General features: G+C 54.7%; 1 protein-coding gene across 1 annotated transcript; it reads left to right on the forward strand.

The window, feature by feature from the left end:
• The first annotated feature begins 302 nt into the window (after positions 1-302).
• On the forward strand, positions 303-12,811 carry SLC4A9 (solute carrier family 4 member 9). The gene is made up of 21 exons (XM_056124606.1): positions 303-720; positions 988-1,148; positions 1,372-1,485; positions 1,890-1,945; positions 2,146-2,303; positions 2,499-2,586; positions 2,793-2,938; positions 3,136-3,228; positions 3,383-3,557; positions 3,671-3,804; positions 3,956-4,218; positions 5,298-5,356; positions 5,594-5,782; positions 5,896-6,009; positions 7,352-7,513; positions 7,636-7,814; positions 8,816-8,888; positions 10,918-10,986; positions 11,252-11,425; positions 12,186-12,338; positions 12,734-12,811. The coding sequence occupies exons 1-21, from the start codon at positions 518-520 to the stop codon at positions 12,785-12,787; spliced, it is 2,817 nt and encodes a 938-aa protein (XP_055980581.1). The 5' UTR covers positions 303-517; the 3' UTR covers positions 12,788-12,811.
• Positions 12,812-17,729: the final 4,918 nt, after the last annotated feature.

A 17,729-nucleotide genomic window follows, 5' to 3' on the forward strand; every position in this document is an offset into this window, starting at 1 on the left:
GCTTCGGGGACAGAACTCTCCATTTTTCTTCTCCAGTGCTTGCACTGGGCAGTTCTCCTGCTGCTGTCACTGCTGGCTTCCCCGGACTCAGTTACTAATTAGTGCTCCATCCTCGGGGTGTGTTGGTGACACCCCAAACAGACCAAGGTATTTGGTGTTTGTATTTGATACAGTGGGGAGCAGCATACCCCAGGGTGGGAGTCCTCAGACCCCTGCCAGAGACTTACTCCTTTTTATTTACACAAAACACAATGAGGTCCCACTTTGACCCCAAGTTGGGCATTTCTGGAAAGTCTGGGAGGGGTCAGCCTCCCCTGGCAGGCGCCCTGAGGCCAGCAGGGGATGGCAAAAGCAAGCAGGGGCCAAGGGGACTGGCTGGCTCCGGCCTCAGCAGGTCATGCTGGCTGTTTGTGCTATGTTGGAGAAGGGGGTGGACGGGGGCGGTGGTTATAAATGCTGCCGCCGAGGGCCATGACCCCAGAACTGCGCCCTGTGAGGCCGTGTGAGACACCCCAAGATGAAGCTGCCAGGCCAGGACGAGCTGGATGTCTCCAGTTCCTGTGAAAATGCGCCCTCAGGAGAGCAGAATGGTGGTGCTAACCCCAGCCCTGATGACCCCTCGGACACAGACTGCAGAGAAGTGGTGGATCCTCTGCTCTTCGTCCAGCTGAACGAGTTGCTGGGCAGGCCGCAGGCCCTGGGCTGGAGACAGACAGGCAGGTGAGGGGAACATTGGCCAGTGGGGAGCCTGCTCCATCTCTTCCAGGACTCCCAACTCCTCCCCCAGAGATGAATGCTCCCAGAACCCTCAGACTCTCCTTACTGTGCCCCCACTTCAAACCTCTCCCTCTGTGCTGCTCAGAACAGTCTCCATCAACAGTCAGGTCCCCAACACACTCGGCTTGGCTGGGTAGGGAGGTGGAGGAGGGTCCGCAGGACCCCGAGAGTGGACCCCCAGTAGCCCTGTGCACCTCTCTCCCTCTGCAGGTGGGTGGTATTTGAAGAGAAGCTGGAGGTGGGTGCGGGTCGCTGGAGCGCCCCCCACGTGCCCACCGTGACACTGCCTGGACTCCAGAAGCTGCGGTCCGCGCTGGCTACGGGCTTGGTTCTGCTAGATTGCCCAGCTCAGAGTCTCCTGGAGCTTGTGGGTATGCGGGACCTTTTGTGGGGAGGGCCTGATCAGTGATTCCTAAAGTTCTGGAATTTTCCAGAATGCACACCATTCTAGGGAATGAATATCCCAGCTCCAGGGGGCGGGGGAGCTGAGAAACAGTTGAGGAGCTGAGGTTTGCTCACCCCCAAGACAACCCGCAGGGAGAGGAAGGGCATGAGGGAGAAAGAGCTCATGGCAGGGCGGCCACTGTTCTCTAGAGCAGGTGAGTGCGGTGGAATGGCTGAGCCCGGAGCAGCGGGAACGGCTGCAGGCGCTGCTGCTGCAGAGACCCCTGCATGGCGGCCAGACCCCAGGCACCAGGCGCTGCCCAGGTGAGCACCCCACTCCCAGGGCAGGAGGGCCCGGTTCCCCTGCACCTTCCCTGGGGGGTAGCCCAGAGCCTGCAGGATGCAGGGAGAGAGGGCTAGGGGTGTGCAGGAGGAGAGAGCGACCTGGGTAGGGGGTGCTCGGCTGCCCATAGTCATTCCTTCAACCCTCACGCCCACCCACCTCCCAGAAGCTGCGGGCCGCGCTGGCTGTGGGCCTGGTGCTGCTAGACTGCTGGTCAGGCAGACCCTTCATTTAACCCATTTCAGTGAGGAGAAAAGTGAGGCCCAGAGAAGGAAAAGGCGAGCTGAAACATTCACTGTGACTCAGTGACAAAGTGGGTGAGGGAGCCCTGGGGGTCCTGCCCGAAAGCCCAGGCTCTCAGCCACCCCATAACCCTGTTTTGAAGGATTTGCCCGCTCAAGAGGTGTTCCAGGGGACGAGGAAGAGCCCCAGAAGAAACAGGTGTGACGTCTTTTCTTGGGCAGAGCTGGGGGGTGAAGGGGGCTCAGGGACCCACAGTCCCCCCAACCCCAGAACAAGTCAAAGTGTCAGACCTGACTGCCGCCCTGCCAATAGAGGGCCCCCAGAGAACCAGGGGGTGCCACCCAAGGCAGCTCTCCCTGTCCATCTTTCTCATCCTGTGTCTCCTTGAACCCACCCAGCGCTGCAGTCCCCTACGGCAGGTGCTGCCCCTCGGGACTGAGGCCGGGGTCGTGCTGGCAGGAGCGCTGGGCTTCCTGGCGCAGCCGCTGGCTGTCTTCGCGCGCTTGCGGGAGCCTGCAGTGCTGGAGGCCATTATGGAGGTGCCGCTCCCCTGCAGGTGAGGCTGTGGTGCTATGGGGCTCAGGGGTCCCCAGGTGTTAGTGGGAACCAGTTCTCTGCAAGTGGGGGACGCGCTAGAGGCCTGGGTCTGTGTGTGGAGGGGTTTTGGAGATGTTGATGCGGGGCTGGGATTATCTGAGGGATGTCGCCCCTTACCCCATCCCACCCCTACCCAACCTGGTGCTTTTTGCAGGTTTTTCTGCCTCCTCCTTGGCATCCCCAAACAGGCCAAGGGCTACCATGAGATGGGCCGGGCAGCTGCTGTCCTCCTCAGCGACCCAGTGAGTCCGTGTGGGGGCAGGGAGGGTGTCCATCTGTGGTCAGGGACTGAAGTGTCCCGCCCTCCGTAGCCACTTCCCCTGCGCAGTTAGGACACAGCATGGCCAGGGGATGGACCCTCCAAAAGCATCTTTGCATATTGAGTCTCTGAAAATGCCAATGCGGGGCCAGATCTGCATTTACTTATGGTCTGTGTCTCTGTCCCCAGCAATTTCAGTGGTCAGTTCGCCGGGCCAGCAGCCTTTGCGACCTGCTAGCTGCCCTGGATGCCTTCTTGGAGGAGGTGACGGTACTCCCCCCAGGTCGGTGGGACCCGACAGCTCGACTTCCCCCGCCTAAATGTCTGCACAAAAGGTAGCTAGGGAGTCATCATCCCATAGAGACTCTCCACAGGCCTGGGGCCCCTTGACGAGGAGACCCGGCTGGGAAAGGGGCGGAGACTTATCTTCTCCTCCGAGTCCGGAGGCAGAGCCGCGAGCCGCCGCCAGGGGGCGCCGCGAGACCCGAGGGCTGCGGACTCCTCAGCCAACCCGGGCCTCCTTTCTGCTCAGGCTACCCCCGCAACTGCGGGAGACCAAGGGCACCGCTGCCCGGCGTGGGGCGTCAGCGGACAGGCACGGCCAGGAGCTGCAGCGCACAGGCAGGTGAGGAGCGGGCAGGACAGCGGCGCGGAGTTCCTGGGGGTGGGGGCCCACCTGGAGGAGACACGCAGAGCCAAGGCTGGGTGCTCTCTGTGGTGGCCCCCGGGGCTGGGGGCGGCTCTGGGCCCCTGGATCACTGACGATGCTCGGGCGGGAGACTCTTCGGGGGCCTTGTCCAGGACGTGCGTCGAAAGGCCCCGTGGTACCCCAGCGATTTCTTGGACGCCCTGCACCCCCAGTGCCTTTCAGCAGTGCTCTACATTTACCTGGCTACGGTCACTAATGCTATCACCTTCGGCGGGCTGCTGGGAGAAGCCACCGACCGTGCCCAGGTGGGTGAGGTGGGCACAAGCTTTGCCAAATATAAAGCCCTTTCTGGAACTCTGATGGACAGAGGTGGCATTCCCCACGCTTGGGGTTCTGGGCTAAGCTCCTGTCACTTTAGGGGCTGCTGGAAAGTTTCCTGGGCACGGCAGTGGCTGGAGCAGCCTTCTGCCTGCTGGCCGGCCAGCCCCTGACTATCCTCAGCAGCACGGGGCCAGTGCTGGTGTTCGAGCGCCTCCTCTTCTCCTTCAGCAGGTGAAACTCCCCCACCCCCACCCTGTCCCAGCCCCTGGGCTGGGGGTACCCTCAGGAGGGAGGGGGAATATACTGACTCCAGGCAGCCTGGTTAGGTTGGGTGCGGAACAGCCCTGCAGAGCCTACCTGTCCCCCCATCCCGACCCCGCAGAGATTATGGCCTGGACTACCTGCCTTTTCGCCTGTGGGTGGGCATCTGGGTGGCCACCTTCTGCCTGGCACTGGTGGCCACAGAGGCCAGCGTGCTGGTGCGCTATTTCACCCGCTTCACCGAGGAAGGCTTCTGTGCCCTCATCAGCCTCATCTTCATCTATGACGCCGTGGGCAAAATGCTGAGCCTGGCCCAGGCCTACCCCATCCAGACATCGGGCACTCCCGCCTATGGCTGCCTCTGCCAGTACTCAGACCCAGGAGGTAGGAGAGGGAAAGGAAATCTGGCAGGATGGGGAGCATGCCAGTGGGGATGGGGCTGTCCCCTGGCTGTCCCCCTAGTTCAGTGGTCAAAGGTACATACCTGGCATATGCGAGGACTTGAGCTGGAACTCCAGAACCTGATACTAACACTGTCAGGGGGGCCCTGGTGGCCCCCAGAATTTCCAGGTCCAGTTGGCCATGCATGGCTAGGAGTGACCCAGGGTCCCCTGAAGCATGTTTGAGAAGCTCTCATCCCCCCAAAAAAATTGCTGAGTACTTCACCACCCAAACCCAGCAGTGCTTCTCTACTCCCTGGGTTTGTTTTTTTGTTTGTCTATTTTTTTGTTTTGTTTTGTTTTTTGCTTTTTGGGTCACACCCAGCAATGCTCAGGAGTTGCTCCTGGCTCTGCACTCTGGAATTACTCCTGGCAGTGCTTGGGGGATCATATGGGATACCAGGGATCGAACCTGGGTTGGCCGCATGGAAGGCAGAAACCTTACCTGCTGTTCTATTGCTCTGGTCCCCCATCCTGGTTCTGAATCAACTTGAGAAGACAGCAGAGGAAGTTTGTTACCAGTGTATTTCCGGTGATGCTTCTAGAAGAATGTGGTTACTCATTCCTCTGGGAAGTGGACTTATACACGCAGCCACAACCTCATGGGAAAGGGCTGGTCTTGCTCAGTGCAGCCACCAAGCACATCACTTACTCCTAAGGTGGGGGTTTGGGGGAGCAAGGTCAGGCAGGCCAGCTTCTCCCAAATGGCCCAGTCAGATCTCTGCTCTTCCTGGAGTCTAAACTCCCTGGTTGGAGAGAAACAGGGGTTCTTGGTGGAAACACAAATGTGCAGGTTTGGTTACAGGGTGAATATTTGTTGGGCATCGGCTCTGGCCAGCCCTGTGATAGGTGGGCCAGGGACAGAGGCGGGCAGGGAATTTGGGGAGCACACACCTGGCAGGATTGAAGTCAGCAGGCAGATGAGGCAGAGCTAAAACACTCACTCCTTCATCAGGAACCGTGGGATGCGGTTCTGGAAAAGGTTCCCAGGGAGGACCCACCGCTTAATTCTCTGCTTGGCAGGAAATGAATCTCAATGGACAATGCCAAGACCCGAAGACAGAGAAGACAAGCTAAGCCTGGTGAGGTGCTGCTGGTTCCGGGAAAGAATGGGCGGGCAGAGGCCAGAGAAGACAGTGGCTCCTGCCACTTCCCACCCCTAGGCTGGGGGCATACTCGAGGGTCTTAAGGCCCCGCTGTTGGTGGTAACGGAGACCTATTCTGGATTTTCCTAGCTGCTGAGTCCCTGTCCCCTAGGGTGGGTCCCAGGGAGCAGGAGGTTTACTCTGGCGTAACCTCACCCCGGCATCCCTGAACAGGACCTAGGCCTGGTCAACGTGTCCTTGATGCCACCATCTGAGTGCACCCAGCGAGGTGGTCGTCCTCGTGGGCCCGGCTGCCACACGGCTCCAGACATCGCCTTCTTCTCCCTGCTCCTCTTCCTCACTGCCTTCCTTTCGGCCACGGCTCTCCAGCACATCAAGTCCAGCCGCTTCTTCCCATCCATGGTGAGTGCCACTGCCTTGCTGCAGGAGAGGGTGGGGGAGAAGCCCCTTGGACCCTGTCCACCGGGGAACGGGATCTGGAGCCAGGACCTGAGTGAATGTCCACTGGGGACCAGGTACGCAAGGTTCTGGGCGACTTCTCCTCCATCTTGGCCATCCTTCTGGGCTGCGGCCTCGATGCCCTCCTGGGCCTGGCCACGCCGAAGCTCATGGTGCCCCGTGAGTTCAAGGTAAGAGCTGGGACACAGGGGGTCAGCAATTGGGACCCTGGAGGAGGAACAGGCAGAAATCTTCTCCATGGATCTGCCATTTCCCATTTGGGAAAGATGAGTGATACCAATGGGCGCACAGAACTGTGAGGGTCAGGAGGTGCCATCCTGGCACTGGGTGAGAACCAGCTGGAGCTATTCTGGCAGGGACAGGGTTAAAATACCGCATAGGGGTTGGGGATGGGTGGAGTGTTAGTACAGCAGTTAGGGCACTTGCCTTGCATGTTGTCCCTGGGTTTCATCCCTATCACCCCATATTGTCTCCTGAACCCATCTGGAGTGATTCCTGAGCACAGAGCCAGGAGTCATCCCGAGCACTGTGGGGTGTTACCCCCAAAGGCACTGATAGGCCAGTTTGGCTTTGTGCCCTTTTCTGCCACTCCCTACTGTTTGATCTTCAACAAGGGAACCTTCTTTTTGGCTTTTTGGATTACACCTGACCATGTCAGGGGTTCTCCTGGCTCTCCACTCAGGAAAAACCCCTGGTGGTGTAATTCCCAGCCAGAATCGAACCTGGGTCAGGTAAACACCCTAACCGCTATACTATTGCCCTGGTCCCAAGGGAACTCAGGTTTCTGAGCCTGTTTCTTTGTCTGTAAAATGGAAATGAGAAACAGCAGATCACAGGGGGAAACGTGTTTCACAATGGGACTGGCACTTGGCAAGACCTCAACCATGTTTGCCACCATCCCCATGTCCCCAAGGGGCTGCCGACCCTGGTAGGCCCCGCCCCTCCGCAGCCCCCTTTTTTCTCTGCCTGCTCTGATACAACAAAGCTCAGAACCTAGCCTGCGTCTGGAGTGCCCCCCCCGCCCCCCCCCCACTGCCGCCTCCAAACTCCACCTAGGGCAGTCAGAGACTCTGCCAACTAGGGATCCCCCTCTCCTCCGCCCCTCCTCCTCGCACAGACGCTTGTAATGAGAGCAGACGCAGCCGCACCCAGTCCTGCCTGTTGGGCCTCAGATCCGGGCAGGTTGCAACCTGAGTGGCCCCACCCTGAGTGGGGGTACACGGGGAAAGACGGTTCCGTTCACGCGTGTGGGCAGGCCTTACCCGCCCGCCGCTTCCTCTAGGAGACCCAAAGTGCTGTGTCCCAAACTCCAGGCCCAGCCCCCCTTCCCCGGGCTGCTTCCCCTCTTCCTCCTCCAGCTTTGAAGGCTCAGGAAGCTTCGAACCAATGAGGCAGCACAAGCTCCCACATGCTGCCCTGTGTCTGGGGTGGGCAGAATAATACTAAATCTGGGGTGTACTGGAGATGTACTCTTGGGAGACCCCCACCCACCTGTCCCCGGACCTCCCCCAGCCCACACTCCCTGGGCGAGGCTGGCTGGTGTCACCTTTTGGAGCCAACCCCTGGTGGCTGAGTGTGGCGGCCGCACTGCCAGCTCTCCTGCTGTCCATCCTCATCTTCATGGACCAACAGATCACGGCGGTCATCCTCAACCGCTCTGAGTACCGGCTTCAGGTAAGCCTGTCAGGGACCCCAACCCACGGGGAACAGAAGCTCCAGGGGGGCACCAAGGCTCCGCAGCTCCTGCCCTGGCTCTGGGCTGGCTGCCCCTCATGGTGCCACCGTGGTCCCCCCAGAAGGGAGCCGGCTTCCACCTGGACCTCCTCTGCGTGGCGGTGTTGATGCTGCTCACATCCGTGCTGGGGCTGCCCTGGTACGTGTCGGCCACTGTCATCTCCCTGGCCCACATGGACAGTCTCCGGAGAGAGAGCAGAGCCTGTGTCCCAGGGGAGCCACCCATCTTCCTGGGGATCAGGTACGGCCAGTGGTCAGGAGCTGGTGGTGGTCAGCAAGGCGGGTTGGTGGGGTCCCGGGCTGAGGTGTGTGGGTGCAGCTTAAACTCTAAGCTCTGGAGGGCCCCTCGCTGCCTGTAGGCACTGGTGGGGTAGAGGAGGCTCTGGGCCCCATGAGTCAGACCATCTCAGTCCTCTGTCAGCCCGGAACTGAATGGAAGGACAGAGGCAGACACGGCTGGGCCAGGGTGGGGCACCCCTAATCATCCCTGCTCAACGTGGAAGCACCTCATAAACGTACAAAGGACCCACCACCAGCTCACTTCTGTACCTGTTGGGAACACACCTGACCGTGGAGAGTATGTGCAACCAACTAAGGAAATGGTGAAATGACTCTACGACAGTGTTAAGCTTGCTCATGTTACACCAAAAGATTAGATTTATTTTTTTTAATGTAGGAGTACTACTATTTATTCAGCCATTGATGAAGCAGATTGAATTGGGCATGAACTCAGCATTACTTTAAAAATATTTTTTTATTGGATATTCGTGAGATAGACCATTACAAAGCTGTTCATAATTGGGTTTTAGTCATACAATGATCCAGCACCCATCCCTCCACCAGTGTACATTTCCCACCACCAATGTTCCTTGTTTTCCTACGACCATCCCCCAATGCCCCACCCCCCAACCCCAGCCTCCCTCTTTGGAAGGCACTTTCCTTCTTGCTTTCTGCTCCTTTTCCCAATAGATTAAATTTAAGAGAGAGCGAGAGAGAGACCCCAGTTCCCTGCCCCACTGAACACTGCTGGGTGTGGCCCCAAAACCAAAACACAGAAAGCGAAGAACAGCTATGAGTTTGAGTTGGTCCTTTCTCTCCGTCCATTTTCCACAGCAAGCTAACCTTCAACAGGTGACTGTGGGCTCCCTACTTCCTACAGGTCTGTGGTGATGGCTGGCTAGTGAACCCCGGGATTCACTGCAGCTAGGCCTGACCCCTGGCCATCTCCTCCATTCCCCACAGGGAGCAGAGGCTGACAGGTCTGGTCGTATTCATCCTCACGGGCATCTCAATCTTCCTGGCACCTGTGCTCAAGGTAACTTTGCCTGGGGCAGGGCTGGGCAGTACCAGCAGCAGACCAGGAGCTGACCTGACTGACCCCTCCCTGCGCCTGGAGACTGTGTGAGCTCCGCTCCACACTGTCTCATCAGTCACGAATCCCCAGAATTGTCTGAACTAGGGCTGGAGAGATAGTACAGCGGTAGGGTTGCTTGCCTAGCATGTGGCTGAATCGGCATGATTCAATCCTGATGCTGTAATCCCCAGCATCCCTATAGTCCCCTGAGCACTGCCAGGAGTAATTCTGGTACACAGCCAGGAGTAGCCTCTAAGCATTGACGGGGTGTGACCCCAAAACAAAAACAAACAAGCAAGCAGAATCATCTGAACTTTTTGAGGAACTAAAGAGCTCAGGGAAGAGATCACACCGCCCTCCCCCATCCCCCAAGACAGTCAGCTTCTCAAATCAGAAAAACCCAACTCTTACCCCATGGGCTTTCTGGCCGAGGAGCAGGGGGAGTTGGCTACCATCCTGAGTGTCCAAGCACTATCCTAGCTCCAGCCTCCATAAGGCCTGAACAAAGTGTGTGAACATCTCATCAGAGGCAAAACCCCTTCATTTTCCCTCACCGAGTTTTCTGAAATCCCTGCTATGCCTAGGTATTGGGAGATGGAGGGAGTAGGGCAAGGGGAGGAGTATTGGAAAGCAGCTATACTCACCACTATACCACCAATGCCGCCGAAGGGGAGTTTTGAAAGGGAGCAAGGATCCAAGCCCATCAGCAAAGCACGCGCGCACACACACACACACTCACACACACTCATACATATGCACACGTATATGTACACTCACACAAACACACACATCACATGCATGCACACACACACACACACACACACACACACACACACACACGCCAAAATTGAGTGACAAGAGCCAGCAGAGAGGTTCAATGAGCCAGGACAGCAGAGCAAGAAGTGCGGAAGGGGCCCGGGAGGTGGCCAGGAGAGGGAAAGGTCAGGGAGGCTGGTGAGAGTGAGCATGGCGGGAGCCAGATAGACCGGCTCAGCCACTTGCTAATGAAGCGACTCTCATTCAGCAGGTATTTACTGAGCATAAAGCAAGCACCCTACCAGGGACTAGTGGGGCCTCAGAGATCAATCACATCCTTCCATCCTGGTGAGAGGAGACAGGTTTACACAAAAACTCAAGCAATAGGATAACCAGTGTGTGAAGATGTGTATGAGGAAAAAGTGAAAAGGGAAAAGGGGCCAGGGAGAGAGCTGAAGTGGTAAGCCATGTGTCTGGCATGCACAAGACCTTAAAGTTAATCTCTGGCACCGTGAAGCCCTGAGCTCCACTGGGTGTGACACTGATGGCCCCCAAGCATCCCCGTGCCTAAACACATATTGTAGAGCATCAACAAGTGCAGCCTATGAGGCCCAGAGCTCTGCAAGGGTCACCCTTATTAAAATAAGGGGGCTGGGGCTGGAGAGTCAGTACAGGGGGTAAAGCACTTGCCTTGCATGTGGCCACCTGTGGTTTGATCCCTAGCACTGCACAGGGTACCCTGAGCACTGCGAGGAGTGAGCCTAGAGCAGAGCAGTGGGAATGGCTCCCTGACCAAATCCCTAAAATAAGAGCAGGTAAGGTGATCAAGAGTGCTGGGGTCCACTGGACACTGCAGGGGCAGGAAGGCCTTCCTGGGGATACAGGGGAGGTGTGGGGGGCGCGAGCAGAGAGGGAGTTTGGGAAGAGCACTGCAGGTGGAGGGAATAGCAAAACACAGGCAGGAAGGGCCCTGAGAGACATGCGCGGGGTGTGGGGAGATGGGAGAGGGGGCTATAGAACAGACAGACCTGCCTTTCCAAGATCCAGTTTCCCTATCAGTCAGGGATACAGTAATAGAAGGGGCTTCCAGGCTGGAGGGAAGACTGGATGAGATCAGGCATGTACAGTGCAGAACTGCCTGGAATGAGCCGGGCAGGTGCAGGAGCCGGGAGTGGGCAGGCAGGGGCGCATCTGGGCAGCTGGCAGAGGTCGACTCCTTTGTTTCTCACTCTAGTTCATCCCAATGCCGGTGCTCTATGGCATCTTCCTGTACATGGGGGTGGCAGCCATGAGCGGCATCCAGGTGAGCTCAGCGTGACCACCAGGTGATTCCAATCCACCAACAGAAATAATCCTCCTTTCTGGCACTGCACCTACCCTCGCTAGCCTCCTCCAGCCTGTTTTCCTTGCCTCTCCCTGGCCCCAGGACTCCGGATGGGCCATGCTCTGGATGGGCAGGGCCGCCGGAGCCTCCTCTATACCCTTTCGCCCCATGCCAGTCTTGGGAAGCTGACAGGTGACCCTTGCCAGTGACCAAGTACCAGCTTTCCTGTACCCCTCTTCCGCAGTTCACAAAGAGGGTGCAACTCTTGCTGATGCCGGCCAAACACCAGCCAGACCTCCTGTTCCTGCGACACGTGCCTCTGAGCCGGGTGCACCTCTTCACGGCCATCCAGCTGGCCTGCCTGGCTGTGCTGTGGATTGTCAAATCCACGCCCGCGGCCATCGTCTTCCCCCTTGTGGTGACTTGGGGGCATGGGTGGGCTGTGTCCTGGGAGACTGACCAGCACAGCATAACTAAGCGCCCCCTACCCCAAGAGGAACAAGCACCTCCCCCCCCACACACACATCTCTGGCAGGGATTCCTAGGTCAAAGGGAGAGAGTCGGGGGGGGGGGGGGGTTGTCTCCAGAGGGGCTGGTCCCCAGATAACCTGTTCAAGTCCGTTCCAATCTCTTGCAGCCCATCAACTGCAAAGGGGGATACAGAGCCCAGAAGAAGGGTGGGCCCTGGGAGGGGCTCTGGGGGCACTTGCCTTACTCAGGGAGATGCTAACATGGGCGACTTCTGGGTATTGTTTTGTTCACCAAAGGAGTTAAGGGGCCTGAGCGGGTAGGGTGTTTGCCTTGCACACAGCCAACCTGATTCTTGGTAACCTATGTGGTCCCCCAAGTACCTCCTGAGCACAGAGCCAGGAGTAACCCCTGAGCATGGCTGGGGTGTGATCCAAAGAATTTAAAAAAAAAAAAAAGGAGTTAAGAGTCAGGGGCTTCTTTACAGGAGGATTGTCCTGTCCAGCTGATCTGAGATACTCTGGGATGGGCCTCAGTTTCCTTCTCCATACAATGAACATAATCATATCTATCACGTAGGCTTTGGTTAGCAGTTAGTGAAATGATACACAATGCGTATCCAATGAAATGTCCCAGCTACCTTACTGTTGCTAAGTATCCCTGCTACTAGAGCTACAACCCTGGACTTTCGGTCGTTTCTGTTGCTGCAGCTGCTGGGCCTGGCGGGGGTCCGGAAGGCCCTGGAGTGGGTCTTCTCAGAGCAGGAACTCCTGTGGCTGGATGAGCTGCTGCTAGAGGAGCAGAACCTCCGGGAGAAGGCGCCAGTGCCAGAGGATGCCTTCAGAGGAAGTGACAGTGAAGACGTGAGTTCCAGAAACAGTCCTTTTAGAGGAAGGGGGGAGGTGGGGTGACTGCTCCCATTCAGGGCTTGCCCACTAATATCTCTGTTACACCCTAAAATCCATCGGATGAACACAATGACTCCAATCAGTGTGGAATGGACACAGGCACCCAGAGGGGTGGGGGGCTCTTTCTTCGTAGGACAGTGGGGCTTTGGCTTGTGAACCCTTGGGGGATGGAACCTATCCAAGAGCACGCAAGGCATGAACTCTACAATTTAATGACATGCATGTTGCATGTCAAATGCCCTACCCGCCCATGCATAGTCTATCTTTAAGATTTTTTCCCTTACCATGTTTGCTCTCTGGGTCCCTTTCTCTCTGCGCATTCCCACTTCGTCTCCGGATCTGTTTTACAGTCAGAGCTGATATATCAGCCAAAGACTCCGGAAATCAACATCTCTGTGAATTAGCTGATTGGGACTTGGGGAGTGGAGCCTGCAGAAAAATGAGCATGAGGTGAGGGGGCGAGAACCTGCCTTTGAGGATGGGACGTTGGGATGGGGGAGGGGTGAAGACCTTGGAAATGTCCAATTTGCTAACCCCTATTTCTCTTCGTGTTCCAGTCCCTCACGAACCCCAGAGTGGCAGTGGTGGGGGTGAGAGTTAGGGGTAGGACCTAAAAGTTTCTCCAGAGTGAAGGGAGCAAGGAAGGATGCCCGGGGGCGCGACACCTGCGACACTGATGTCTGGTCGGCAGAGGGAGCTCAAGCTCACACTGAACTGGACGTGGGGCTAGGCGTGGGGACGGGATAACCCGCCAGAGGCTCCTCCTCCCAAGGAGCGCACTCCAGGTAGTGGAGGGACTGTCACTTGCTCTCTGGCAGCCCTCTGTTTTATCCATGCACTCATCAGTTTTGAGTGCCTACATGGAGTTATCTAGATACTTAAGAGTTTCAGTGATAAGCGGATCCTGGTGTCTGACCTCAGGAAGGTTAAATTCCAGTGAGAAGACAAATAAACAAAGATAGTGCTAGAGGACTGGCCAGGGGCGCACGGGCCCAGCCCTTCTTACAGAGTGGGGAAGGGGGATAGAAGGGGAAACTTCCTGGAGGGAAGATGGTAGGACAGAGGGTGCAGTGTGCAAAGGCCTGGAGTTATTTCCCTTGGATTGGTTAGCTGAACTCGTTGGGAAAATGCTCTCCTCCTTCTCCAAGGCCAGGAGAACCTCACCTTTGGTAGTGGGTTATACTTATGGGTTTTAAAGAAGCCAATAACCCACTGGTACTCACTGCCATTGGTAACCACCACCATTGGTAACCCACTTAAACGTATGTGGTTTGAAGAAGCCAGTAACCCACGGGTACCCACTGCCACTGGTATCCACCTATGTGGTAATCCACATTGTAATTACTATCAATAGAACCACCACCATTGGTAGTGAGCTATATAGAAGGGACTTGGAGAAGCCATTGGTAGTGGGTTATACTTATGGGGCTCAAAGAAGAACAGATCAGCTGGCCCAGAACAAGATCTCCCTGACTTTCACAACCTGGTGCGCTCACTGTTCTGCTTCTCTTTGCCCTGTAAACTCCCCAGATCTTGCTCTGACCACATCACGTCTGCTCAGTTCACAGGGGTTGGCTGAAGAAGTCGGGACATCACTGACTTACTGCCAGATGCTCAGGAAGCTGGGAATCTGGAACATGGGAGAGGACTGATGGGCAGCTGGCCAAGACCTCAGTCATCCTCCTGAACCCAGGGTGGAGAGGGGCAGGGAATAAGCAGGTTGGCTAGTGGTTAAGAAGGGCTGGTAAGGAAGCAGGACTGAACCAGGCCCCACTCACTCTGCCATGAAAAGGATCCGAGTCCACAGAACCCTTAACACTCTGAACTTGCTGCCTTCAAATTCCCTGACACGATCTGGGAACTCTTTCCAGCTTGCAAAAATAAGGAGAAAGTCCCTCTTTCCAGAGTTATTATTCTTCTTTTAAAACACATAGAAAATTATCTTTGAGGCCAGGGGAGAGCTTCAATGCATGCTTTGCATGTGTGAGGCCCTAAGTTTGATCCCTGGCATTGTCTTTTGCACTGTTGACCCCCACAGTACCAATGTGCCCCTTATCATTTTTAAAAAGCAAATTGAAATATAGGAACTAGAGTGTTAGTAAAGCAGGCACAGTGTTTGCCTTGTATGCAACCAACCTGGTTCCTGGCAATTGATATGATCCCCTAATCCTTCCAGGAGTGATCCCTGAGCACAGAGCCCAGAGTAATTCCTGAGTATGACTGGGTGTACAAAAAATAAAATGAGTTTACTTCACAATATTAAAACAGTACAGAAAAGTATCACTTGGAAATAAAAAACATCTGAGATGATCAGTGTTTACTTTTCAATGTATATTATGCCAATTAATTTCAATGGATTCATTATGCTTTATATTACAAATAGGTTACAGGGGCTGGAGAGATAGAAAAGAGGCAAAGCTTGTCTGACCATGGTTTGATCCCTGGTTCAGAATATAGTCCTGGAGCACCACCAGGATTAAGCCTTGAGCACTCCTGGGTGTGGTCCCCCAAAACAAACAAAATGGATCACAGGTTCAGAGTATGCTTTGTATGCAGGAGCTTAAGCACTATCAGGAATGACCCCCAAGCACCATGCAGAGAGAAGACCCAGAGCTGGGAGAAGACTCAAGTAGTAGATCACATGGCAAGGAAGGCACATGTCTGGGTTTAATTTTCTGTGCCACATGGACCCTGGGTAGGAGTGGCCCCAGGCCCCCAAGCACTATGAGGTGTGGTCCCCACAAGAACAAAACAAGGGTGGGGGGAAATGGACATTGGTGAAGGGTTGGGTGTTGAAACACTGTCGGGCTGAAACCCAATCATGAATAACTTAGTAATGCGTGGTAGATTAATAAAAAATAAAGAATAAATAAAATAGGGGGCCGTAGCAATAGTACAGCAGATAGAGCATTTATTTGACACACAGCTGACCTGGGTTTGGTCCCCAGGATCCCTTACAGTCCCTCAGCACTACCAGCAGTAATTCCTGAGTATAGAGCAAGGAGTAACCCCTGAACATCATGAGGTGTGGTCCCAAAATCAAAATAAATAAAATTTTTTAAATAAGAAATGAGAGCCAAGGAGATAGCCAAGGGGGGGGGGAGCATATTAAAAAAATTTCCAGCTGCTGTGCCATTGGCCAGACCCCCCCAAGAAACTTGGGGCAAAGTTTACCAAGAAAGTAAACGGCCAAAAGTTAGGTATGTGGGAGACACACCCACAAACCACCTCCGTCTCAGTATATAATTGGAGGGATAGCCTCTCTGGTTCCTGATCAAACTGCTTAATGGCCATGATCCCAGAGACTCAGAAACAAATCTCAAAACCTAGCAGCTTTTGGCAGAAATGCATCCAGTCCCTGCAGTAGGTTACAGGCGGTGGGCCACCCAGGTGGGAATAGGTTTTGTGCCTTGACCTGTTCCCCATGGCGGCCTCATGGCCGCCATCCTCCAAAGGCCACTAGACAGTCAGGTTTGGGCCCACAGTGACGAGACACCTGGGGCCTCATGGGATGGGGGTGAAGCCGGCTTTTTCCTCCCAGTCCCAATGAGACCCTGAGTCGCCGCCCACGAACGGCCTGTCTGGCTCCTGATCAAGCTGCTTAACGGCCATGATCCCAGAGACTCAGAAACAAATCTCAAAACCCAGCGACTTTTGGCAGAAATGCGTCTGGACCACGCAGTGGGTTACTGACGCCAGGTCACCCCAGGGGGAAAAGGGTGCTGTCCCTCCACCTGCTCCCCCTTGGCAGCTCGGTGGCCACCATCCTCCAGAGGCCATTGAACAGTCAGGTTTGTGCCCTCAGTGATGAGACATGCGGGGCCTCATGGGATGGGGGTGGAGCCGGCCCTTTTCTCCCCACCCCAACGAGACCCCGAGTCGCCGCCCATGAATGGCCTTTCTGGCTCCTGATCAAGCTGCTTAACAGCCATGATCCAAGAGACTCAGGAACAAATCTCGGAACCTAGCAGGTTTTGGAAGAAATCCCTCCAGATTTAGTTGTTAAAATTTCAGAATTTCAAAATCACGCAGCCACTACTGCAGCCACGCGACATCATATGTTATTCATAACCAGCAATAGAAAACAAATTGTCTACTGTTGCCTTTTCAGCAGATCTGAGTGTTGGGGTAAAATCCCAAATAATAATGGTGGTTCCAGTGTCAAAATATTGAATGGAATCAAAGTAGAGAGAGAGTAATGTGGAAATCATCTGCCTCACAGGTAGGGGGAGGGTGTGGGATGGGAGTATACTGGGGTTTTGGGGTGTGGAGAATGGGCACTGGTGAAGGTACAAGTGTTTCATTGTATGACTGAGACTTAAACCCGAAAGCTTTGTAACTGCTCTTATGGTGATTCAATAAATAAAATGATAAAAAATGAAAAAAAAGTAAGGTGGAGTCCATGCCCAATTTAATCAGCTAATCAGTGGCTGAATAAATAGGAGTATTCCTACATTAAAAAAAAATCCAAAAAAAAAAATCCAAACATGTATTTTTCTCCCTTAACTATTTTTCTGGACTGGAGCGATTGCATGGTGGGTAAGGCGTTTGCCTTGCATGCAGCCAACATGGCCAACCTGAGTTTGATTCCTCCGCCCCTCTCAGAGAGCCCGGCAAGCTATCAGAGTATCTTGCCCGCATGGCAAAGCCTGGCAAGCTACCTGTGACGTATTCGCTATGCCAAACACAGTAACAAGTCTCATAATGCTACTTGGCCCACTCACGCAAATTGATGAACAATGGGAGGACAGTGACAGTGAACTATTTTTCTACACTGATTTCTATTTTTTATTTTATTTTTTTGCTTTTTGGTCATACCTGGCAATGCAGTCACCCTATTTGTGAGGCTATGGCATACAATCAATTTTTTAAAATGATGTGTGTAAAAACATTCTCAAAATTTGGGGGATAATTTTGGGGGCGATAATTTTTAACGTTTACTTATAATAGGCAAGTTAACACATTGTGCTGCCCTCTGTGCTCTCTATGGAACTGGGGAGACATCTCAATGCCCTGGAGTGCAAGGCTTTGCATGCAGGAGCTCCAGATTCCAGAGTTGGCACCACATGATTCCCCCAAACACCACTGGGATTGATCCCTCAAGCACCAAGCTAGGAATAGCCCCTAGCACTGTTGGGTGTGGCCCCTCCAAATGAAAGTCTAGACGAGGAACAAAGGCACTTGTCTTGCATGTGGCAACTTTGAACACTTCCTGGACTGATCCTCGGAGCACAAAATAAAACCAAACCAAAAGTCCATGACATCCTATATTGTCCATCCAAGTGTATCAAAAGGTTGGAATTCATCTTCAAGCTGTATAGGATTCCAGTGCTGGAGCAATAGCAC

The sequence above is a fragment of the Sorex fumeus genome, unplaced genomic scaffold (genome assembly GCF_029834395.1).
Source record: "Sorex fumeus unplaced genomic scaffold, SorFum_2.1 ptg000051l, whole genome shotgun sequence".
Lineage (NCBI taxonomy): Eukaryota > Metazoa > Chordata > Mammalia > Eulipotyphla > Soricidae > Sorex > Sorex fumeus.